The 26,022-nt window shown below is 36.6% G+C and overlaps 1 protein-coding gene across 1 annotated transcript in view; it reads right to left on the minus strand.

The window, feature by feature from the left end:
* Positions 1-432: 432 nt before the first annotated feature.
* LOC144433736 (uncharacterized) overlaps positions 433-26,022 on the minus strand; it is a 43,411-nt gene continuing 17,821 nt past the window's right edge. The window contains exons 20-43 of the mRNA XM_078122094.1: positions 25,349-25,629; positions 24,711-25,009; positions 24,029-24,231; positions 23,353-23,530; positions 22,467-23,045; positions 21,443-22,018; positions 18,612-18,674; positions 17,669-17,959; positions 17,232-17,276; positions 16,376-16,441; positions 15,491-16,042; positions 15,237-15,293; positions 14,440-14,696; positions 13,375-13,649; positions 12,492-12,775; positions 11,908-12,110; positions 11,108-11,279; positions 10,616-10,636; positions 9,739-10,296; positions 8,958-8,990; positions 5,303-5,857; positions 2,920-2,994; positions 2,235-2,524; positions 433-616 (exon numbers count right to left, since the gene is read on the minus strand). Coding sequence (XP_077978220.1) covers positions 2,235-2,524; positions 2,920-2,994; positions 5,303-5,857; positions 8,958-8,990; positions 9,739-10,296; positions 10,616-10,636; positions 11,108-11,279; positions 11,908-12,110; positions 12,492-12,775; positions 13,375-13,649; positions 14,440-14,696; positions 15,237-15,293; positions 15,491-16,042; positions 16,376-16,441; positions 17,232-17,276; positions 17,669-17,959; positions 18,612-18,674; positions 21,443-22,018; positions 22,467-23,045; positions 23,353-23,530; positions 24,029-24,231; positions 24,711-25,009; positions 25,349-25,629 — 5,913 coding nt within the window. The 3' untranslated portion in view covers positions 433-616. The remainder of the gene's footprint in view (positions 617-2,234; positions 2,525-2,919; positions 2,995-5,302; positions 5,858-8,957; positions 8,991-9,738; positions 10,297-10,615; positions 10,637-11,107; positions 11,280-11,907; positions 12,111-12,491; positions 12,776-13,374; positions 13,650-14,439; positions 14,697-15,236; positions 15,294-15,490; positions 16,043-16,375; positions 16,442-17,231; positions 17,277-17,668; positions 17,960-18,611; positions 18,675-21,442; positions 22,019-22,466; positions 23,046-23,352; positions 23,531-24,028; positions 24,232-24,710; positions 25,010-25,348; positions 25,630-26,022) is intronic.

A 26,022-nucleotide genomic window follows, 5' to 3' on the forward strand; every position in this document is an offset into this window, starting at 1 on the left:
CAATGTACACATACATACATACATACATACATACATACATACATACATGGTGAGAAGGATCAGGCATATCTATTCATCTTATAGCCCCTACCAGCAAGAATACCCTATATCCTATGTGTCTCGTCACTTTGTCACTTTCTTCTGTATACCAGATGTACGTTAAAGTAAAAACATAATTTCACGGGGTTTGGAGTGAAAAACGAATGTTATGGTGGGTATTGGGTTTAACGTCCATATAATGGCAAAGTCTGGAGAGATTTTAAGTCTTTGACCTTTAGTGAAACGTTTGTCCCTAAGGCACACTCTGCCTTGAAACGACAGGGGGGGGGGTCACATTATTCGTACATTCGAGGGGTGAAACCGTCACTGAACTCAAGATATGTATGACAACTATAAACGCATTGACACCAATCATATTGAGTGATAGTATTGTTTATATTTCATGCATAGTGATGTAAAGTACAGAAGATTGAAAATTCTAAATAAATTAGGCAGCTATATAGTTTGAAAAACTTCCTTGAAGATATAGAAGGAATAAATAATAATAGACAACAGTTCATCATGCTGTCCAGGTTTAACTATACCCAGTAGTCGGCTGTATGATGTAACCTTTGACCTGTAAAGACCAAAAAAAGAACACAAAGGTCAGATTTCAAGTGTCCACACACAATAGTCTTCAGTGAGTATTATACCATACCCAGTCCATGTTATTGTCTTTGAATAGACTTTATGATTTATACCCTAGCCTTTTAATTAATGTCTGTCACTGGTTATGCGGTGCCTGAAATATAACTCGAATCCAAATCGCCATTATATACTTTTCCCTACATTTCATAACTTAGGCTTTAGGAAGTACAATTATGTTATTCCTAAACTTCATACATTTGGAAAGTACTCGCGACCTCGGGATCTAACGACTCAAAGTGACAACATTTTCCTCTGAATTACGAAAATATAGGGGAATAATGTCGAATTACTGTGATCAGTAATGTTCGTATAAGCACAATCATGATGTCATTTTATTGAAAAAACATCCATATGACTGTTTGTCGGGGGAGGGGTTGGTAATATGTGAATACATGCTAAGGGAAAATATCACTCTAAAATGAAGAACAACTTATACACTTGAACTATGATGAATATTTGTTGGAGTACTGCTTTGAATAATGCAATATTTTGCATTAATTATACTGTAAAACGGAATGATGTACACATTCAACGTCTCTGATACATAAAGCGTATGTTAACCTTTATCGAATTGTTTTCAAAGTATTTGATAGTAATATTTAAACACCACATGAAAACAGTTTCTACTGAAAGAAATAAGATATATTCAACTGAAAGAAATATACTATTGTATTGTATTGTATTGTATATTTTAGGGCATCGTTATTTATAGTATTTATAAAACCCATTCCATGTTAGTGTTCACTACCTGTTAGATACACCCATGCAGAAACCAATAAGAATCTGCATATTCTACAGAATTCTTGCTACATTTTGTCCAAATAAAAAATAGTCCATTTAATCGTAACTGTACTGCAACTGCATGCAGTCGTGCGGGCATCGATGCCATGACATCTGCATTTGATGTCTGCATGGTGGCAAGTTAGTCTATTTCATTTAGACAAAATGTTGAAAGAAACAATATTCATTCATTCCTGATCTTTTAATGTGTAGAATGTACAGTTTTTTTTGCTGGTTTCTGCGTAGTTATGTAGAACAGTCAGCCAGTGAAATCTAATGTTAAACGGACTGTATTTACAAATGGCAATGGCTTAGCTCTTTTTGGCACCTTTTTCAAAATGGGTTAGATATGATATGCCTGATAGATTTAAGCTGAAACGGTAATGCATGAAAACATTAACGTTGATTATGCACTTGAAATTGGGCGTCATGATGAGAATATATGGAACCCAAGGTGTAGAGCAATGATTAAAATTTCGTCGAAATTAACTCAGTAATTGTTGATAAAGGTAAATGACAACAAACACCATTTCTTCAATGATATTTTATTAGCGACAACAGTTCTATCATAATTACTTGGTAGTGACAAAAAAATTAATAACAATGTCGTAACCTGCAAGTAATTAATCAATGATCTAATTTTATTTGGGTTATATGTGGATAACAGTTTTATACTAAACGTTTTACTTTTCTTTTCATTATATGCACATAATCTGTGAAAAACTGAACATAAAGTAAAGATTTGAACAATTCAAATCTAAATTTACCTAAATGATCTCATAGACCTGGTTCGCCCATGGTCCACCTTCGCCGTCTTTTTTACAATCATTAGATGAACCATATTTCTTATATGTATCTCCGGCATCACCACTGGAAGCACACCAACCGCCATTTTGTACGGCGAAGACTTTAAAGCCTCTCTTTCGAGCGGCCTCTGCACATTTCAAAACGGCATCTTCACGACGACGATAGTTACCATCAAGCCCGTCGTCTTCGCCTTCTAATGTTGGAACGGCACGATCTCTTTTGTCTTCCCAGCAGCCCAAATCGTTCAATTCTGAAAGCAATAATTGAATAAGGATACTACTGTAATTAACGTTAATTACACCTTCAACTTGATTTTCCTCCAATTTTCTTTAACATATATTAATAAATCTCTAATTACAAGAAAGATGTGTACGCACAATTTGTTGTAGTTCCCTCGTATACGCCGTCAACTGTCTATTTCTAGATATACATAATTGGTGAGTGCAAGGATCGAGACAAAGATGTTAATTACTTTATTATTAAAGGCAAATCAATTTCTCGGAATTTCTCGGTTTCTCATTAAGATGTTTCAATGAGGAGCTTCAATCGATTAATAATGAGATATATATTTTCTTTGTATGTACCCAAAATAAAATCCTCATGTATTTCGATGTTTTCTTTATGATAAGTGGCATCAAAACTTACCCAATTTTTCGACGTCACTCTCTTTGCCCTCATGACTGTGACTGTGACCACCACTGTCTCCTTGTTTTTCAACACCTTTAAATAAAGGTAAACAAAAATGATACAAAAAGAAAATCACCACATACGAATTGCTTAGGTGCAATAAGGCTGGGGACAGACCTTACGGCAGGGGGGGGGAGAAAATCACTTTGGTCAAAATCTTTTCAGAGCCCCCTTTGCGTTCTTAAACAATTTCATCTCCCCACCCGAAATGAACCCAAGAATCTTCGTAGGCTCCCTCCTGGCTACACATATTTTAATGTGTAATTATACAGACACCCCCCCCCTCCCGCTCCACTTCAGAGATGTACAGTGAGGTACGCTATATTCAACTAACAGTGGAAATCAACTTCAGCGCCCATACATAACATGCGGAGGGATTTCTTTACAAATAGATGTTGGCTTTGTGAAAAAGGTCTATCATTGGGCTGTAACCTGTACTTATAAATACTTAGCCAGCAAGGCTTTCTCTTTCAATCTTAATTCTGGGTAGAAACAGCATCCCCCATGATAACTAGTGGGGAGAGTGTATCCCCCTCCCACGCTAAGCACATTTTTGAAAATAAGAACATGTAGCAGATAATTTAGTGGCATAACATTTCAAACCATACACATTATCGAAAGCCTTAGAGTACTCGAAAATTGTCTTCAATATCCCAATTTTACGCTCAATACATTATTATACAACCGTACTGTATTGTCATGTCCCCCTTTGGACCCCCAATTTTTTCATGCCTCCCCACTTTCTCCCCCCCCCCTCTCCGCCATCAATCCTTACCACAGCATAATATTAGCCCATATGGGACATAATTTGGCCAAATCATATAACTGAATTCTTTCATGCTACCATGTTTGCCTGTTTCAATCTGTGTTAAAACAATTTATTAAATTATTTGTGGCAGGTTTACCTATGAAAAATGTTAGAATTTTCCACTCTCTGGTGTTTAATTGTAAACAAGTCATTAAAGATAAAATGAGGTAGGCATGGTGTTTAACTCATGCAGCATGACTGTTATTACGCACCCTCGTGTAAAAAACAAACAATTACACAGCTGCCGTGCACAGTTTGGATGAAGACGTAGTCAGTTAGAAAATAACATTACAATCAACAAGTCCACGTGTAATGTTTTCATTAGAAGTCTGTTTTTACTTCATTGTGAAAGAATAGCAATGCGTATCAATGTGCAATGGCATTGGGCAAAGTAATTAAACATTTCAACAGACTGCACGGCGTACAGCATCTACCTGTTCATGTTTACCATAGTACAGAAGAAGACGCTTACAAATATGTTGTTGTTCTGCAATCTCATCCGTTATGTTTCAAAACAATTCACTAAATAAGAATATAATTTCAAAAAACAATTAAAAGGCATTGCACAATGGTTTAATAAGATTTAGTTGTCATCACATATAGGAGAAATAATAAATATGTTATGATGTACCAGTAGGTACACGAATTGCCATATAATGTGCATATAATAAGACTCGGCCTATATGGGAATTCTACCAAGCTATCAAGTGTGCCTGTTTCAATCTGTGCAAAACACCCATATATTTATGGCAAATTCCTGTACTTATCACACATTGCGACAGGAAAACTTGTAGCTTTGTAGAATTCAGTTGTAAAGCGTTTAACTTCTATAATTGGTTACTCTGTAACTACAATATATAAATAAATGTAAACTTCCTACCTATTAAGTAGGTGTACAATATCAAATTTGGCTGTCTGTCAAAACAGCTTATTTTAGTAAACGATCAGTATCTGTAGTCTTTGAAAAATTGAATTTTTAAGGGTTACATTATTTATAACATATACTGTATCTAGGTACTATGTCTTGTACTACATTAAGCTCAATAACGCCTTCAAAAATTGTTCATATTATTCTGTTTGCAGCTGGTTCGAAATTTTTCTTATGAAGATAGAATGTTATGTATATTCATAGCATATAGTGATGTTATGCACCATATCATTGATTTAGAGTCCAAATGAATCTGCATATCTCCCGAAAAATGTTGTTTTTTTTTGTTTTTTTTTAAATAGAAAGGTCTGGTTGACATGTTGCGATACCCTACATATGCCCTTGATGTTACATTAGTAATGATACTTGCTACAATAAAAACAGGTGGTCAGCATGCACATACAAATCAATCATTTCTATGAATGATCAATATATGCAGAAAATGAACCTGATAACATACTACGTTTTACATGGAAGCTGGTAACACACTATGTTTTACAATGAATCTGGTAACATACTGTGTTTTACAACGAAGCTGGTAACATAATGTTTTACAACGAAGCTGCTAACATAATGTTTTACATGGAAGCTGCTAACATACTCACACATATATTTGGCTTCTAGGTATTTGAAAGTGCCTGCGCATGATTCTCCGAAGACTTTGTTTTTGGCTTTAACATGACATTTCTTCTGTCCATCACACAGACTTCTCATAATTTCGAGGCTGGTATCAGAATAACAGTCAGTTGTTATCATATTTCTCGACGGACAGACATTTGGGTCTGTCCGGCCGTAGTTAGCTTGTACAACACTGATTATACCACTCTCGCATTTGATTTTCAACTCGTCATGTTCACAGGCAACTTTTTTGTGGGCTAAAGCATATACTTGGTTGGCCCATGCACCACCCTTTCCGTCATTTGCACAATCGCTAGACTCGCCATACAAGCTATATGTCTGTCCAGCCTCTGGTCCACTGAAACACTGGCCGCCGTGTTGGACAGCAAAGACATTAAACCCCTTCGCTTCGGCTACGAGGGCGCACTTCACTATGGCGTTGTGTCTGTCTTGGTACCTGTCTTGTAACCGGTCATCGGTTCCGTCCAACATTGGTATTGCTCGATCCTGACTGTCACCATAGCAACCAAGATCAACAAATTCTAGAAAGTGAAAGCAATGAACAGTAAGTCTTCACAGAAGAATCATACCCCGTAAATACTTTCAGTGACTGAATGGTGACACGATTATAAAGACATTGGTGGCAACAAATAAATACTACAAAGTGTCTGTGATAGGCATGCATTGGATTTCCATTATTGAAGGCGAAATTCAAGGTCAAAGGACAAGATCTCAAAAGAGACTGTACATCTAATTATATAGGGATAGACAGTTTGACTGGAGTCTATATGCATTGTTGAGTTATGCAGTAAATCAAGTAGTAGTAGTAGTGATTGTTCACTACAAATATGGCCACCGGTGCGCCATTCAGTTACAATCATGCGAGAACCAAGAGTAACGCATGTATTATATATTTTTCTCCTTGTCTTGTTCTGTATTACCTTTAGGCATCTGAAATTGGAGACCAATGTTAAATGTCACTGTCTTACAAGAAAGCTAGCTGTGATTATATATAGGGTTAGACACTTGAATGGAGTCTCTGTGTACTGGAGATTTTGAACTATATGCAGTAGTATATTGATCTATTACTCCAAATATGGCCACCATTCACTAAAAAGTTACATGAGTACTAAAATTAAACCCTGTGTATACTTTTCTTTTTCTATGTGACCTGTGGACATGCTTTTTTTAAATATAAAAATAGCATCGTATAAATATGGCAAAAAAGTGTATGTGATAAGGGACCGGTCATTTCCCTCGGCCGGAATGAGGGGTTGGATTGTTGGGGGGGGGGGGGGGGGAGGGGGTCACCCTGTTTTTGAAATTGGCGGTAGGGGGGTCATCCTGTTTTGAAAATATTTGACAGAAGGGGTCATTGTGTTTTAGATTTTGATGGAAGAAAATATCCACGAATCTACTGTGGCATGACCTTGTCTGAAATGTCGATTTTTTCTTGTTTCTGTTTCCTACCTATATTCTTTAATATAACTTCACCTTGAGTGACATTCAAACATAACTATACACAAATATATATATACATATCTACATGTATTACATACCACACTAGTTACAGAACATGTCATGTAAATACTCAGGTATTTCACAATCAATGGCTAATATGCTTCACCTATATTGCACTTTGGGGCAAAAGTTGAAAGTTCCGTAATATAATGGTAATCTTCCTAGATAGTTTATAAAAGAAGTTAATCTGACCTGTTCTACTCTTCAGTATGAAGGGATTAATACACATTATATGCTTTCTATTTCGGGCACTACATGTTTATCGACACTACAAATCACCACACCTCATCAGATTCAAGTTTATTTTATACATAGTAGGTATGAGCACCTAAAGGTCTTTAACATACCAATGATTTTGCAATATAATGCCAACTCTCCCCTGCCAATAATATAACCATCTGATGTGCTGACATTTACTATATAATGATATCGATGCCATGTAACTTTCATTAAGAACATATTTCAGCCCTCTACGTGTAAAGAATAGTTTAATTGCTGATACTTGATGGCGCTGTCTTGTAAAGCTTGAAAGACATTGTCTGAAAGTCTCTGAATAGCCTAAAGGTAGGCTTTAAGAGTAAAAATCTCCAGAACGTCTAGGGGAAGACCACAAGAGGTGGACATATCCCAGGCTAAAACTCTTCCCCCTACCTCTTACTGTCGAGATGCTATCAAACTTATTTTTTCACTATGTAGTTGCTTTTTACATGTTGGGGCTGTCTTGTAAACCTTGGAAACATTGTCTGAAAGTGTCAGAATAGCCTAAAATTGGATTTAGAAGTAAAAAAACTCCAAAGCTTGTAGGGGAGACCCCATGAGAAGTTGACATATCCCCATCTCAAGCTCTCCCCCCTACTTTTTACCATCAATATGCTATTAATTTTTTTTTAAAAACCCATAATTCCTTGTAAAGCTCTGAAGTTATTACTCAAAACGTTCTGAATATAGTTCAAGTGTAAAACAAACTCAAGGGCTTCTAGGATCCCCCCATCCATGAGAGGTGAACATACTCAAATCTCAAAGCTCTTCCCCTACATTTCATTGTCAAGATGCAATTAAACTCCTTTTTGAATATATTTACCCTGTGTAGTCGCTATCTTAATATGACGCTATTATTTCAAATATTTAGTCAAGCAGTCCACTCTGAGTCACGATCAATTACTTGTCATTTCAATTTGACGCATCAGGGGAAAGTCCCTATGTTTTAGAATTGAGAGATGGGGGGGGGGGTTCAAACTGTTTTTCGTTTTACAGTTTTTTTTTACTTTTTCGTTGGCCCAATAGTAAAAGCCACCACCCCACCCCCTCGGCCGGGGAAACTGACCGCTCCCTAAACGAAATGGCTGGATTGTGGTAATTGCCCTGGAGATCAAGGTCAATGTCTCAAGAGAAAGCGTGTGTCTGATAATAGGTTGAGACATTTGAAGGGAGACTCTATATATTACAGTTTTTGAGTTATGGTACAAATATTGATTTTTTAATGACAAATATGCATATGTTTCGAAACAAAATGTCCCATGTGACACGTGACCTTTGTTTGAGTTTGAGAGCGGATAATGCATGTCTGCGAAATCACGTGTGACGGAGGTACGGACGGTGTCTATTGTAACAGACCTCGATTACCCAAGAGGGACTTAAAAACGACAGATATAATAAGCAAGGTAAGTTTCAAAGTGACGAATGTAGTAGAAAAACCGTGCTTCCGAAAGTTATCGAACATAATCGAGAAACAAGAGCATGCGCTGGGGTCAAAAACCAGTCTGTTCCATATACATGAGATGTGCACATTACAAACTACATGCGGGTACATGCGCAAAAGGTCTTAGTTGAGATACTTTACCCGGAACAGACGAGGTAAAATATTTTCTCTAATCTCATTAACCACAAAGAATCAAATCTTTGAAATAGTGCCATGGTTCACACTTAATACTAGATTGGTCAAACCAAATGATACATATTTCTGCAAACTGATGTTACTTCATCAATAAAACGTTGAGCACATTTCTTGGCAAATAAAAATTAAAACTCAAAGTCATATATCTTAAAGTTACTGTTAGAGGGTGTGAACAATTCTTTACATAAAACAAAAACATGTCAATATAATATTTTACTCCAACTTACCAATGGTGTGTTGTTGAATTGCTTTACCAATACCTGAAGAAATAAAATATGGAGGGTCTATGGTTACAGGAATTAAAGACAAAACCAAACTGAACTATAATATGGAAGCATATAAATTATAACCTGTCATCGGACTGAAATTTGAATTAGACCAAATTTTAATGTTAAAGAAGAGAACTGTCTGCCTGCATGTTTGGCCATAAAAATGTTTCTGGTTAAGGACAGTTTGTCTAAAATGGTGCGACGACGTGATCTTTTTTAAATTCTCAACAAACCTGTCACTCAGTCTATTCAAGGCAGTAACTTTTTATTTAATACTTTACAGCATGCATATATGTGGGACAGATGTCATTTGCTTGTTCATGATTGGCTCTGCAGCTGTCTTCACTGAAGTAGGGAGTTATTTTTGTGTTTCCCCACGGATCTGCAGATTGCATGGGCCGGACAAATACAAAAAAAAAGACCGACGCGTATTTCAGTGATGCGCGCGCGCTTACCAGAGACATCTTTTTGGGCCTTATCTAGTTCTATTTGTCTCTGTCTGTCTGTCTGTCTGTCTGTCTGTCCATATCCATCTCTCTGGCTATCTCTGTTTTTGACGCTTTATCGTACGGACATTATTCATTGTGCAATTACACATAAGAAATTCCTAATATTTCAACGACTGACAGCCATCTTCATCTGACAAATAGTTGATGTCTCGATATTTTCGCCCTTCGTTGAGAATTCTACACACTCAAAGGAACTTATACATTCTTTGTATTTACTGAGGATAACTTACATATATAGTGTACGTGTAGATACTTGAATGTCCCACCACATGGATCACCAAATACTTGGTTTGTGGCGTCTACTTCGCAAGATGTCTGTCCATCACAACTCTGTTTAACAATGTCCATGCTGTTATCGGCATGACAATTCAGATCACTCATTTGAAGATGGGGACATACTTCGTCACTCCCACGACCATAACTTGCTCGGACAACCTGAATGACACCACCGTCACAGTCCACCTTCAGTGCATTGTGTTCGCATACTAGAGTGTCATGAACCAGTGCATACACCTGGTTCGCCCATGGCCCTCCCTTGCCGTCGGCTTTGCACTCGGTAGAACGACCGAAGGCGGCGTAGGATTCACCGGCGTCGGCACCACCGAAACACTGGCCACCATGCTGTACAGCGAACACTTTAAAGCCACGGTCTCTTGCAACAAGAGCGCACTTAGTAATAGCGTCTGCTCGTTCTTTGTAGTCACCATCAAGACGATCATCTGACCCTTCAAGTATCGGTATAGCTCGCTCCTCTGTATCCTTGTAACATCCAAGACTGTACTTTTCAACTGAAATTCAAATATATAAAATACATGCATACATACATACATACATACATACATACATACATACATACATAGATCACTTTCAATTGTTTGTTCACTACGAATAAGCGTAACCAGATTTGGACGTTAAATACGTCTACTACTACTACTACCACCACCACCACCACCACCACCACCACCACCACCACTACTACTACTACTACTACTACTACTACTACTACTACTACTACTACTACCAGTGCAGAGAAACAAACCAGTCTATTTCACTAGTCTTTGCGAATGCATGTTTGGACACCTTGCCGGGCAATGAAAGTATACTTACCATCTTCTCTACCTCCACTACCTGCACCAAACGAGAGATTAAACATATCAGTACTATGATCGCTGATTCATATTAGGATGAATGTATAAAGTAACGTCATATTGTACATAGCCATCACATGTTAATAGGTCACGTCATAGATTATGCCATGCAATGTACTTCTACAACTACTGGCTACTGGTACAAAGACCTTCTGAGAAATCGCATGACCACAGATAATGATTTTTAGGTGTACAATTTTCCTAAATTGTACACGTGCATTTATAACGAGTGTAAGTCAATAGTAATGATTACTATACGAAATTTTTGAGCGCACATTATGCCACCATGTAAATGCTCAAATGTTGCTGCACTTGTACATTGTAATTTGAAATTGTGCATTAAGTTATTGCTTGAATAGCTGACCTGTTTGTTCAATCATGCATCTTGTAATACCATAATAACAACGACGACATTTTTTATATCTTTTCAAAGTGTGCATTACATACTTACATTCCTGAACCCCATCACCAAGCATACCACTGGGACAGTGACAGCCATACACCCCATTTTTAGCACCACAGAAGGCATGGTCGTGACACTTCATCTTCTCATACTCAATCATACCATCGTTGGAGCACGTGCTTACTTCTTCACAGTCTTCGCTTACCCATCTATCGCCAAACTAAATGAGAACATCGAACAACTATTACGATGAAAGCTAAAACAGCCTAATAGAACAAAGTGTGTGTTTGTTTGTTTGTTTGTTTGTTTGTTTGTTTGTTTGGTTGGTTGGTTGTTGGTTGGTTGGTTTATGTATGCGGTAGTATATCAAACGATCTTCGAAGCTGCATAATTATGCAAATGCAAAAGCACCCTTAAAGAATACACATATTAAATTTTTAGTTCAGTAATAGTTTTTCTTTTTTACTTCTGATCACTTCCAATATTTACATATTTAGTTGGGATCACTATGAATCATAATATAATATATAATAAATTATGATCTTGAATGAATTACTTTAGGAACCTTTTGTTTAAAACTGACAGGGATATATAATTGAAAAAATCCATAGAGGAGGACTCGACTAAAAGTGCCCTAGGCTTTCTTTGTTATTTGTCATCACCCTCGCAATAACGATACATATAATCACACAGAATAGCACTTGCGAAAAAATAAAAAAATAAAAAATAGTAATGACACCAAGAGCAAAATAATAACCTGTATGCTTTCATCTCATCACGGATTCTTCTCTGTAAAACAAGATTTCAAAAAAATATTTTCGTGTGAAGGTAACGACGTTGTCATTTACCTTGTGGTAGCCTCCATTTTCATCTAAACAACCACACTTCTCTCTGAGCACACATTCCGTTCCACTCATGACAAAACCCTCGTCACATTCACAATCTTCACCATTTGGGTCAGGACAGTCTTCGGATGGTATTTCCAGTACACATGTATCAGGACAAGCCGATGTTGATTCCGAGTAATGACTATAAAGCTGACATGCCATTGCTGTAGAAGAAAAAAGATATTATTTCGATTATTGCTATAACATATTTTTCAAGGCAACTACTATATGTTTGCCAACATAGAAAATCACACAACATAGTATTCATTATGTTGTATTGTAAAACCCTCATCTAACAAAGGTTTTGAAATGTAACTCCTTATAAAATGCAGCAGTGATCGTACTTTGCAATCGTTATTTGCTTTGTCTTAATGATTATGTTAACATTTGCTAGTTTACCTCCAGAGTAGAGATTTGTGAGGCATATTTTTCATTGGTTATCAAGACCAAAGCTGATTCTTGCAAACGATCGCGAACCGATAAATTACAATTATTACACCTGTTATTTAAAAAAAAACAATTGGATTCATTCTGAGAGAACTCACGGCAGAAGTTAGAGGATCTGAAAGTTGGTAAAGAGTGACCCATCTTGAGGCAGAAGTCGTAAAATTGTCCCAAGTTGTCGCACAGCTCGTCTTTTCCAACATGGCACATATCATATACACACGCGTCTTCGAAAGTGCTGACTATGCTAGCCGGCAGCGTACTGCTGCATGCTTGGAATATTTCAGAATGTGACATCATACCGCACTGGTCAGGTGCACCATATTGTTCGTTGAGTTCGGGTGTACATTCTTTAGGTTCTGAGGTATGACTTTCACCATCACACCTACGGGTACAAATTGTATCGTTAGGAGGATTAAAATCAAATTAAAATAGGATAGGCGCAATTTACAACTTATGCTTTATTTCCGTGATACTTACAGGAATAAACTAGTGCTGGAATATGAAGGCTTCCTCCCCATCACCACATGACAAGAAAGACAGGAAAAATATACTTCACCAAGGTATACTGACTTATTTAATCGTCACCTACTTCAGCAAACAATGGTTGTTTAATTGCTTGTTTTAGAATTATTGACAGACTGACTGACAGACTGACAGATTGGCCAATCAATCAATCAATCAATCAATCAATCAATCAATCAATCAATCAATCGATTAATCGATCGATCGGTTGGTTGGTTGGTTGGTTGGTTGGTTGGTTATTGGGTGGGGAAGGGAATGAGTGAGCAAGTGAATGAGTAACTGAATGATTGAGTAAGTAACTGATTGGCTGATTCATTAATATATGCTATGTGGGGATGGATGGGCGCTTTTCCGATATGATCCACTACCTTGTTGACTCTATGGACAGTTTGCAATTTCAAAACTCGAGCTACAAAACAACATTTCGGTCATTTATAGCAAATTATTTGCCAAACTTACGACACTTCCCAGCTCCTACAAAACTCTAAGTGGGAGTTGGCTTGAACCCCATTCGGCATCAGCATGTCGTTTTTCGAATCAGTATCACCATTACCACAAATTCCAACCATTTTGCCTCTATAGTCTGGCGAAACACTAATTTCGGCACGGTTTTTACCATCCCATATGACGGAGAAGCCTGTGTTGTCATCTTTGACAACTGTTGCTTTGCGAGTCCTTTCGATGTACAATCCATTTGCAGGGTTTGAGGGAAGTTGGATTTTGGTGCCGTCCAACTATATATAAAATAGAAAAATTAAAAGATACTGTATACATTAACATTCTTGGTTGAAAGTTTCATGGATTTAGACGCTCTTGTTAACCATTAGCTAAGGAATGAGTCGTTTAAGAGGTTCACACTCATGTCAACGTCAATAGTTTTGCGATACCCATGTCAACGTCACTGGTTTTGCGATACTCGAAGTATGAATCAACATGTTTTAAATCACCGTAAATTTATAACATGTTTGAGGAGGTATACTTCAGTCAGCAGGAAAATACTTGTCCCGGGGGGGGGGGGTGTCACTACTCGTCTTGCGACTCCTTTAGGTCACTTCTACTTTCCCCAGCTGAACAAAGTAAAATATCGGGGAATAATATCTCAGTGTCCCAAGGGGTGGCAAAGAACGCTTTATTGCAAAATGGAAAGCACATCTTAAATTAGCAAATGGTGAATAATTTATGCGCTAGATCTGCCTGACCTCTGGATTGTTCTGTTTTCAACTTTAAACGGGCTTTTTGTTATGCCAGGTTTTACCTCATTACTTTCATTTCCTTGTTTGACTATGTAACTGTTCCTTCTTTTGTTAATGAAATAAAGAAATTAAAAAAAATAAAACCCCTAAGTGTCAAAAGAGTCCTTTATATACAACCATGAGTGAATTCTTTGGATTACCATAGATTCTAGGCTCAAGAGTTGTCACATGAGAAAACGCCCCTTCGATGTTATCAGCTATATATACAAGAACTCCTTTTGTCAACATACACAATGATTTAAAAATACATTAATATTGCCAGAACACTCACCCATGTGCCTTCTTCTTCTCCACCACTGTCTCTGTGAAGTCTTATATGATGGCCCTGTGCATATACATCTACATACTCGGTCAAAGTCACGTCGAAATTGTCACCACGATAGTCATTCTTCGCATCTACTCTGAAATCTGGCTTGGTGGACGAGGCATCCTTGACAAGAGTATATAAACAATTTCCCATAAAATCGATTTTTTCACCATCAAACTGCACGTAATGTGGATCACCCCAGGCTGAGCATAGAAGACTTCCTAAACAAAGTGGAACAACACCAAGAAATATTAACACTATCTATGCAGTATGTATGTATGTATGTATGTATGTATGTATGTATGTATGTATGTATGTATGTATGTATGTGTGTGTGTGTGTATGTATGTATGTATGTATGTATGTATGTATGTATGTATGTACATGTATGTATGTATGTATGTATGTATGTATGTATGTGTGTGTATGTATGTATTTATGTATGTATGTATGTGTATGTATGTATGTATGTATGTATGTATGTATGTATGTATGTATGTGTGTGTGTATGTATGTATGTATGTGTGTATATGTGTGTGTGTGTGTGTGTGTGTGTGTGTGTATGTATGTAAACAAGAACAAATGAAACCATATTAAACGTCATCAATGTTTCTGTTCATAGTATTTGAACATGCTCATCCAAATGCTGTGTTTAGTGGAATATGCACCCTTAAGCACCAAACAATATCATGTTGATTAATCTTAGTCAATGGTTCTTTTGATGGTTTTAGATTTCGGTCCTAAAACTTAAGTCATTTTACCTGGTTCTACTGTTGGTTTTCTTCGTCCGTGTTCATTTCCAATGTCAGCACCTTCACCTATGCACAGAATAAAACAGAAAGTAATTCAACATTGATTCATAAGTCGGGTGAAACGGTCAATATAATACAATCGGTATCCAAGCCCAGAGACGAAATTCTATGTCTGAATTCGTAAGCCTATAAATGTTATCTGGCATTGGTAGTTCTCCCCCTTTGACATTTAGAGTTCATTTGTTTTAGCAAGCAATACTTACAATGATAGCCTACTTTGAGATACTTCTTGGTGCCGCCACATGGATCAGTAAAGACTCCATTGCTTGCAGGGATACTGCAGGATTGTTTGCTCTCACAGCGTTCTTGGACAAGGACCATACTATTTGGAGAATGGCAGCTGGTTGTTAGAATTGGCCCTGGGCAAGTCGTTTCATCAGATCGTCCAAAGCTGGCATGGACGATATGAATAGTACCAATTTCACAGTGAAGCTCCATAGTGTCATGCTCACATACCAGTTTGTCACTGACTATCTCATACATCTGGTTTGCCCATGATCCTCCCTTTCCATTGCTTCTGCAACGGTCAGATGAACCGTATTTTCTGTATGTGCTCTGAGCTTCTGGTCCACTGAAACACTGTCCACCATGTTGCACACCAAATACAAGGAATCCACGACTAGCGGCGACCTGGGCACACTTTCTGATAGCATCATCACGTTTTCTGTAGTTATCACTGAGTGTATCATCTGTATCCTCAAGAATTTCCATAGCCCTCTTGCGCTTATCTTTCCAACATCCAATAGACACGTAGTCTGAAACATACGATGTATCATAGATCAACTATACAGCCAAGTAGGGTAAGTCATACGCTTATAAGTATTGTAAACGTGAATATTCTCATAAGTGTCTACCTACCAGAGTCATTACAATGATCATTGACAACGTATCAATACAAACTTGTCTCTTAGCATAATCATAACAATCGTTGCATGCATTCTTCCTATTGGTGCTGATACATGCATATGGAAGTGCAACATATATGTAATCAATATCTTTTCAAGAAGATAGTGTCATTGAGAATGAAATTGATTTCTGAAACGCAATGCAACATTTCTAAAACTTCAAAAAAACACTGAAATACATACTGATAACGCCTCCATCAGGTTCTGTAATTCCAGATTCTGGTATTAGAAGTGCATCATCATTTACGTCTAGGATAAACCAATGATGGACGAGTACATTAACACTTAAACAAAATAACCACACAATGAATTTCATGTTTATTAATAACACCAGCTGATTTATTGTAGGCTTTGCTGGCTTAAGTAAAGTATTGAATACTACTGTGTATGATCATACAACCAATTTAACATCCACGTCGAGGATATTTCATTTCTGTAAACGATGTAGTGTTCTTTGCTTGTGCTTTCGCAATTTCGTCAGCTAAACAAAGGGAGGATGCAAAATTTTAATGAGAAAAAACTAAAATATATGAGGGTTGTTTAGTGTAGCGCAACGGTCAAGGAAGCTAGAGTAAAACGAAAACAACAGAAACATATGGCTGCGTGCAAAAATGTTTCCTTGTTTTTTACTGTTAACTAAAAGCTGATATTGCATTTGGAGCCATATATATATATATATATATATATATATATATATATATATATATATATACATGTAGATATAGATAACGGTGCTACGGATAAATCTTACCACTGACTCTCTCTCTCTCTCTCTCTCTCTCTCTCTCTCTCTCTCTCTCTCTCTCTCTCTCTATGTCTGTGTGTGTATATATATATATATATATATATATATATATATATATAACTCGGTGAGTATCATACCAAAACTATATATATATATATATATATATATATATATATATATATATATATATATATATATATATATATATATATATATATATATATATATATGAAATTGTCTGCCTGAGTAGAAAAGGTTAATATAGGCAAATATAAATCAGAAATTAGTCGCTACCTGAGTCTTCTTCCTCTTCCCCTTCTAATGCTGGTATTGGAATACCTGCATATAAACCAAAGACATAAATAAAAGATAAAATTGTTACATAATCAAATAAATAATGTTTTCGTATACGTATAAGAAAATCTTATCAATTCTTTAATATAGCTCAACGCTTGACGATACATATAGTAATGTATGGTACAGCCTGATTTCAGTGGACATTGGCTGGGTAGTTCATATATATGCTATGTGTACACTTATCGCTCTATCGATGAAACAAATTGAACTTAACCACACAAAGAAATAACAAGGAGAAGCAGTTGTCACACAATACTCACTTCCACTGGAAATGGTGGCTTTCTAGTTTTATTCGTAGCATATACTGGTGAATAGTAGATTGTAGGCCTTATTTTGGCAATTTTATGTGTATTTACTGTCATAAAGCTCCTTACCCATATGGACTCGGTACACCTGGTTAGCCCAAGGACCGCCTTCACCGTCATCGGCACATGCATCAGAAGGTCCGTACATTTTGTAGGTTTGCTCAGCATCAGCGCTAGATGCACACCAACCACCATTCTGCAGGGCAATTATACTGTAACCTTCAGCAATGGCAGCTTCAGCGCATTTCTTGAAGGCTTTTTCACGGTCCCCATAACTTCCATCGAGTCTGTCATCTGTACCCTCCAGGGTGACGATTGCCCGTGTGCGCGTGTCCTTCCAGCAACCAAGCTCCTCAACCACTGAAAGATATCGTGAATTTGCCGTCAAGGGTTTTACGGTTGGCGACCATAAGTATCATTTTGCAAATAGGGATAAGCTTATAAACCTCGTTTCTTTTTGGTTAGCAATTTATGTGAAAGAGGTCAAATATAAACTTAGCAATGTCTGAAGCGTCTAATGTAGTGAGGCGTCTTAAGGGTACAGTCTTTCAGACAGTACTTGTGAATGATCGTGACGGCAGTATTAAAAACATAATTTGGACGATGAATGTTTTTAATACTTAAATACTTAATACTAAACCTTAATCACAAATGTTTTTTTTTTAAATGAACTGACATAGTCTCTCTCTCTCTCTCTCTCTCTCTCTCTCTCTCTCTCTCTCTCTCTCTCTCTCTCTCTCTCTCTCTCTCTCTCTCTCTCTCTCTCTCTCTCTCTCTCTCTCTCTCTCTCTCTCTCTCTCTCTCTCTCTCTCTCGTATCAGTGTATACTTAATTGCTTCAGAACATAAACACTTTATTTCATGTATATGTAGTGGTATTTTCTGGAAGTGTTGTATGCTACATTTAGCGATTTCTTCAGAAAGGAGCACAGAACAACGAATACAACAAAGAAACTACGCCGACAACATATTTAGTGTCTTGTTTGCTTTGTTGCTTCCAGCTTTATACCTACCCATGTTGACATCATCTGAGATTGGTTGGATCTCAATTATTTCTCCTTGTGGGTTTCTTTCATCTGGTTTTTTTTTAAAAAGAAAAGAAATAATAACAATGGTTATTTATCGTAGTTAGCAATTTCCCTAAAAGTTTCTGACCTTAGTTAGTTTTAAAGATTATAATAATCCCCAAGTAATAGTGAATATTTAAAGGCACATTAAACGGGGAAATGAATATTGGATTGCTGAAAACTTGTACTATTACTAGGACACCAATAATCACCTATGTGGAGATAAATTCTTAACCTTGCATAATTCATGAAATTACTAGTTCAATAAATTGACCCGATCACACAATACCACGTCACGTCACGTCACGTCACGTCACGTCACATAAAGGACATCCTTTTATTATGCGGTTGCGGGCATAACGTGTACAATAGAGTTTTGCATTCCAGCAATTCGTGTGTGTAGGAACAAAAAAAACTCAAGAAGGCATTCAGTTTAAATCTGGTAACAGGATATTATTATGTATCGCTTCATCTACCATTGTCTATTCTTTTTTTCACCCATGTATCACTATTGTATTATTTTAATATATTATATTTTTATGCTATATTGTGGAATTATACAATTTACATTGCAGTAATCTGATATGTTTATACCAAATTAGTGTTTCATGAAACTGTATAGTAGTTCCATTGTTATTGTTTTGGTTGAGATGCTCAGAATTTATATAGATTTTAATCACTATATATATATATATATATATAGCAGATTGATACTCACCGAGTTATATATATATATATATATATATATATATGTATATATATATATATATATATATATATATATATATATATATATATATATATATATATATATATATATATATATATATAATGACTTCAAATTATGGTTTAGGGAATAGGGATATATCCACAAAATTATAGATGTAAAAGGAATAAAAGCTAATAGGGACCATAATAGGGATTTTCTTCTACAATCCAAAAACAACACAGGAATTTTTAAAATTAAAACCAGCTACAGTTCAAGATCATAAACGTACTAATGATCTTGTAAAATTAGATGATGTAGATGAAACAGTAATGCAATAAACACCTGATGTATCATTTGTAATTTTATGGAATAATGTTGCATGAAAGTACACTTTATTAGATATCAGATTTCATCTACAGCACCAGAGCAGAGATTATCTAATCTTGATTACTTAGATCCAAATATACATTTCAAATTACCCCAGAAAAAGCACTAGTGAAATCAAATAACAAGTTTAAACGTTCATTGTATCTCAGTTACAGTTATGATTATCCCACAAAATTAGAAGATGAACTATCAGCTATAGCATTTTTGTATGACACACAGGATAAAATGCTTGGATTGAAATCTGCAAATCAGACCCAAGGAAGAGTAATCATAGATTGTATCAAACTGAATACTGAGGGTGAATATGATAAACTATTTGATAACATATCAATGAGGCGTTCATCTCGGACATGAACATAGACATTCATCAAGATAAACAAATGCAATTGAAATTTCATTTCCAGGTTCTAACAACGCAAATTTAAATTCACAGATAACAACCAATAATTCATTGGATATATATGTCAACAGTTATACTGAAAAGAATCATATAGATTGAACAAAAATATATTGAACAAATTATTAACTAATAGTATATATTCATCAACAAAATTTACCAATCAACGATCTATAAGATGGAAATGATATCGATAAAGCAAAAAAGGGTAAACATAACACTAGTTTTCAGAGCTCTGCTAGTTTTGGTCTTGAACTAAATAAAGGTGATGAGATAGTAAAGCAAGTAGATGCAATGTTCTCATTTAAGATCACAAAAGTAGATTCTACCATATTGCTATCACCAGATGTAAGAACAATAATATCATCTAGTGTGATAAATTAGTGAATTAGTTAGTGATGGTAAAATATTATTTACAGATCTGGAGTATTCTGCCATCATAATTATTAAACCATTGTAAATTAAATATGCAGTATATTATATATGATCAGTGGAAATATACAAAGTACTGAATAGTTAATTAACTACTTTGAACGTGTATGTTCAGCATATAGGCGATCATAAAAATTACTTAGTGGAGTCAATTAAGCCATGCTGATAAGCTCTAGTGTATTAACTTCAACTGCAATTTTAGCAATGGTTCCAGGTATACCGGTTTTTATATCAAGAATTGCTGCTGTGCTGGTGATTTTGAGAATAATAAAAAGTATGACTGATATGGCTTTAAGTTTAACTTTACAAACAATTATTAACTTATACAAGAAGTAAAGTATTTGGAGAAAAGGCATCGGAAGTAATTAAAGACATATTTAATAAATCATTGGAGTTTAAAAATATGATAATTATGCAACGCCCCTAGAGATTTACATAAAAAACAGTATAGATTAATTGGGTACAGAAGAATAAAATTGATAAACATACCTTTCTATCATGACTTAATATCTAGATGAGTTTTGATATTGCAATTCTAAAGGATAATATTTATTTAAGTTATGTAACACTTAAGGGCCAGTGGCCTAAGTTGTTGAAATAAAGATAATCTATTTTAATATTAGCCACCTCATCACCTTTTTTACAGGAAAAAAGTGTCGCATTAAAATGATCCAAATTGTGTATACACCCTACTTAGGAGGTTTATTATATTGACAGCTCCAGATTAGGTATTTCGATAACTAGTTAATACCATAATCCTTTGCTCCTGAGCATGCTCAGTCTGGATTGCGAGTTTCCTACTGTATATCACCTCTTAACACATCATTTAGTATATTGAGGTTCACTCCTTACCACAAACATTGACGTGTTCCAGACGTATGTCTCCATTCATTCGCAGACGTTTGAAGCTCCATGCAAACAGGTTGCCCTTGATGGCATAATCACAATCATTGAAGACTTGTTCTATCTCAGTAGCAGATAATGCTCTTTTCCACAGGTTGAAGTTTGTGATTTGACCTTGGAAGTTATCGCCAAGTGAAAACACGCCACCACGGTTGATGCGTCTTTTATTTCTTAGCCCATCACCGGAAGCTCTCATAATACTATCTACGAATATTTCCCAGTCCCCGCCACGTTTAGACCAAGCGGCACATACGTGGTGCCATTCTCCATCATTAACTGCGATACCAGTTTCTAGTGCACCTTCGCCATCAACGAACAGTTGGAGATTGCCATAGTTGTACAAACGGAATTCTTTATCTTGTCCTTGCACACCATACGAAAACAGAATGCCATCATTCTCTGCTATTGTTCTCATCCAAACACATGCCGTGACATCACTTAATTTAGGTATTGGAATGGACAGTACCACATTTGAGTCACCATTCAGAATCATTTTCTGGTTGTCATCCATGATGTATGGTTCAACTGTAAATATTGGAGAAAAAATATTAAAATATATACATAATATGTCATAATATTAGATTGGTACCATACTAGACATAATTGTAGGAGAGGACAATATAGGTGATAGCAGCAGATTTAGCCTGTTCAATATGCAAGTAAAATAGCTAATTTGATATTAAAATATGTATGAGAGATTCTCCTATTGGAGTGCAAATGTAATGAGTAGAACAGTCCTGATAAATAAATTCAATCCTGACGTTTCGAATGAATATTCTTTAACAAAAGGATACCAAGGCAAGCTATAAGTAGGTTACCACCTGGCATTATATCTATGTGAGATTCTTTAATGATGTTTTAAACACGGTCTGGCACAGTCTGAATATATTTATATACAAACATTTCGAAGATTATAACTTCGCTTTTTATTTTATCTTTGATTCTTAAGTTTCTCTTGTTTTGTTATTCTTACCACACATATCTGCTGGTAAAACATCCACATCGCCCTTGATATCAAGATTGCCTATTCTCCAGACAAATAGGTTACCATCTATTGGCGTGTTGCAAGACTTTGCCATGTCATCTATATCTTGTTCGGAAAGCACGTGGTCCCACATGTTAAAGTGGGCAAGTTGGCCGAACAATTCAGCACCATGTTGTCCATTTTGTTTCCTGCCCAGCGCCAAGGTTCCACCAGGTCTGATCGTCTTTCCCTTGGAAAGCTTGTCATCAGATGCAATCAGAGTGCCATCAACATACAGCTCCCAGTCACCTTTGTCACTAGACCATGTGACACACACGTGATGCCACATTCCATCATTAATTGCAATGTTGGTGTCGTCACCGCGTTTACCCTTAACAGAGAACACCAAGTTTCCAGTGTTACTTAATCGGAATTCCTCATCCCTGTTATTTACAACATAGGAGAATAGTGTACCCTCGTTTCCGTCAAATGACATTGCATACATACAAGCAGTGACCTCTGACAGTTCGGGCACAGCTAACTTTATGGTGACATCGGAATCTGCATTCATAACCAATTTTTGGGGAGCTGGGCAAGAAAAAAAGATACAGTATGTAAGGTAATGATGGTCACATTAACATCAAATGTAAAATACTGCATTGAAATAGGAATACCAAATCTCTAACCCTCCACTGACATGAAGGTTTTCTCATCGCTCCAAACACATTTGCCTGTTTGTACCACATGTCATGATTAGAATCTAATGCTACGACCGAATCTTCATATTTAACGTCAGCTATATTGTATTTGATAACGAACTTAATGGCTTTTAAATGTAACCCACTTCTTGTGAGGTTTGACGTAAAAATGTTCTTAAAGAAAGGTGTTTTGATACCTAAGCAGTTAACACCATCCCCTTCATATCCTTCATGACAATGACATCCATATTGTCCACCCTTGGCATGGCAGTATGCATCTTCATGACAGCCTGCAACTGGAGTCTCTTCGATTTCTCCCCCAGTCATGCAAACTGCTGTCGCTTGGCAACCATTCACATACCATTTGTCTCCAGGCTGACAGTTTTAAGATATACAAATTTGTGAGTTGGTGGTAATGGGAGTTTTATTGCCTTAAAGGGCCACTTAGAAAACGAATTACAATTTAGGTTTGAAAAAAGAGTTGTCTGGCAGCGCTTTAGAGGAAGCTGGTCCAGAACAAAAAAAAATCCTATTTAATCTTCGCGGATCCACTGATAATGTAGGAGTAATGAGAGAACCCGGGATTGAAACCCTGGCCTTTAAACTCATGTTTCGTGACCATCATGTGTAGACAATCACACGATATTGGATATGAGAACGTAACTTGTGTAATTTTAAAGAAGGTTAACGTTGTTGAAAAGAGACTATATATGCTTACTGATAACCAGTTACCATAGACTACTATAAGAAAAGAAAATGTGATGTTCCTCTACTGAAAATATGCATTAATGTTACCATACATTATATTGCACAACTTGTTTAAATATCGAGACATGCTTTTGTTGCTATAAAGTGTATATATTAATATCTTACCAAGTGATATAGACCGTCTTCCTCGGAACATCCACATTCATTTTTAGGTACACATTCACCATCGCTGAGTACATAGCTATCATCACAGGCACAACCCTCACTGCTTGGCAGATTGCATTGATCCAATGGCGTCGTGTGTCCACAACTATCAGGGCATCCAGAGACACTCTCTGAATAAGTTTGGTGTTTCCCACATTGCATGGCTGAATACAAATAGAAAGGATGTGTGAATGTCGTCACAAAAAACTTACCAGATATGAATAGTTTTCCTATTAGTTCAATACAATAGTTTGTAATTGTTTGTGCGCGTACAGTTACGTCAATCTTGTACATATATTTGGAATTTGATTACATACCGATGCACGGCGGTACATACCGATAATCATTTCCTTGATGATAGCTATTTAAGATAGCTACTGTAAATATTGGTATTCCATGCAACTACTGGTCATCTTTACATGCCTCTTGAATTCGTATTCACAAAGACTATACAATGTCTAGTCGCGGTAATGTCATTGTCAACTTGAGGCAAAAGACACGTTTTTAAATAGTGTAGTGTAATATTCATACATACATCTAGAATATCAAAGTAAATGTTAGGAATATACGCTAATATATATACGAGGCATCGAGTATGATTATATGAATGATGGCGTTGAAGTAAGAGATGTACCCTACTCACGGCAGAAGTCTGGTCTTCTGAACGATGACATTTGAACACCGACTTCAAGACAGTGGTCATATAGGGCACCAAGACTATGACATAGCTGTTCCCGCTGTTCCGGGCCACTACTCTTACACATATCGTACACACAACCCTCTTGGTACTCCTCAATTACGCTGTCAGACACCTCAGCGATGCATTCGGCAAATGGACCTGCCGGATCGTTCATCATACCACATGAGTCACCACCTGAGAATTGAGCTTTGACATCGTCTGCACATACAGCAGGTTCAATTGTTTTCGCTCCATCAGTACAGCTGGAAATAAAACAAATTTGCTGTTTTATGTACTGTTTTATTAATATATATATATATTCATCTGGACATTGCTTGAAAAAATATTTGTAATTATTTATCACACTGTAATTCCCAATATAAGAGTCGGACAAATACATATTTATACAACAAGACGAAACAACATAAAAAATAATCCATGAGTGTGGAAGTCCAAAGGGGTAGTTGCAGCTACCAAACGTCAATATCGAAGAGTTGCAAAACAAAGCTAACTTGATTAAAATTGACCTGCTTTACAGTAACCAAGAATGAACCCGTGCCAACAAAATGAAAAAAAAGCAGACTGATGTAATCGTGCCTTACCTATCAGGTACAAGGTAGGCGTCTCCTAACTCGACACTTGATGTTGCCATGGTGCCATCTGGTTTCATCATGTCATTAGTGCTATCACCATCACAATTACCGCAAATACCAACCATTTTGCCTTTGTATATACTAGCTGTTTTGATTTCAACTCGATGGTTACCATCCCATGTAACTACAAGACCCAGCCGTTCGGCAGATAGTATGATATATTTTCCATTGGTGGTTATGTGTAATCCCGTTTCCGGTTCCGCTGGTAGGCGTGTTTCTACACTATCAACCTAGAGGAGGAAATGTTATATGTAAAAAAACAACCAACAACATTATAACCATCATCATCAACATCAGCAGTAGCAGCATCATCATCGTCGTCGTCACCACCACCACCACCACCACCACCACCACCATCATCACTATCACCATCGTCACGTACCGTCATCGTTATCGTCATCATCATCATCATCATCATCATCATCATCATCATCGTCGTCGTCGTCGTCGCCGCCGCTGATGCTATCACTGTCACATTTCATTTCAAATATTTCAGAGTTAATCCTAGTTATAATACCTAGAGTGAAATAAACTCATATACCCAACGATGCGAATTCTGATTTATACCACACATTTTACTAGACTAAGTTTACAGCGGTACAGCCTGCTCATTAAGCCTATCT

The sequence above is a fragment of the Glandiceps talaboti genome, chromosome 4 (assembly GCF_964340395.1).
Source record: "Glandiceps talaboti chromosome 4, keGlaTala1.1, whole genome shotgun sequence".
NCBI lineage: Eukaryota > Metazoa > Hemichordata > Enteropneusta > Spengelidae > Glandiceps > Glandiceps talaboti.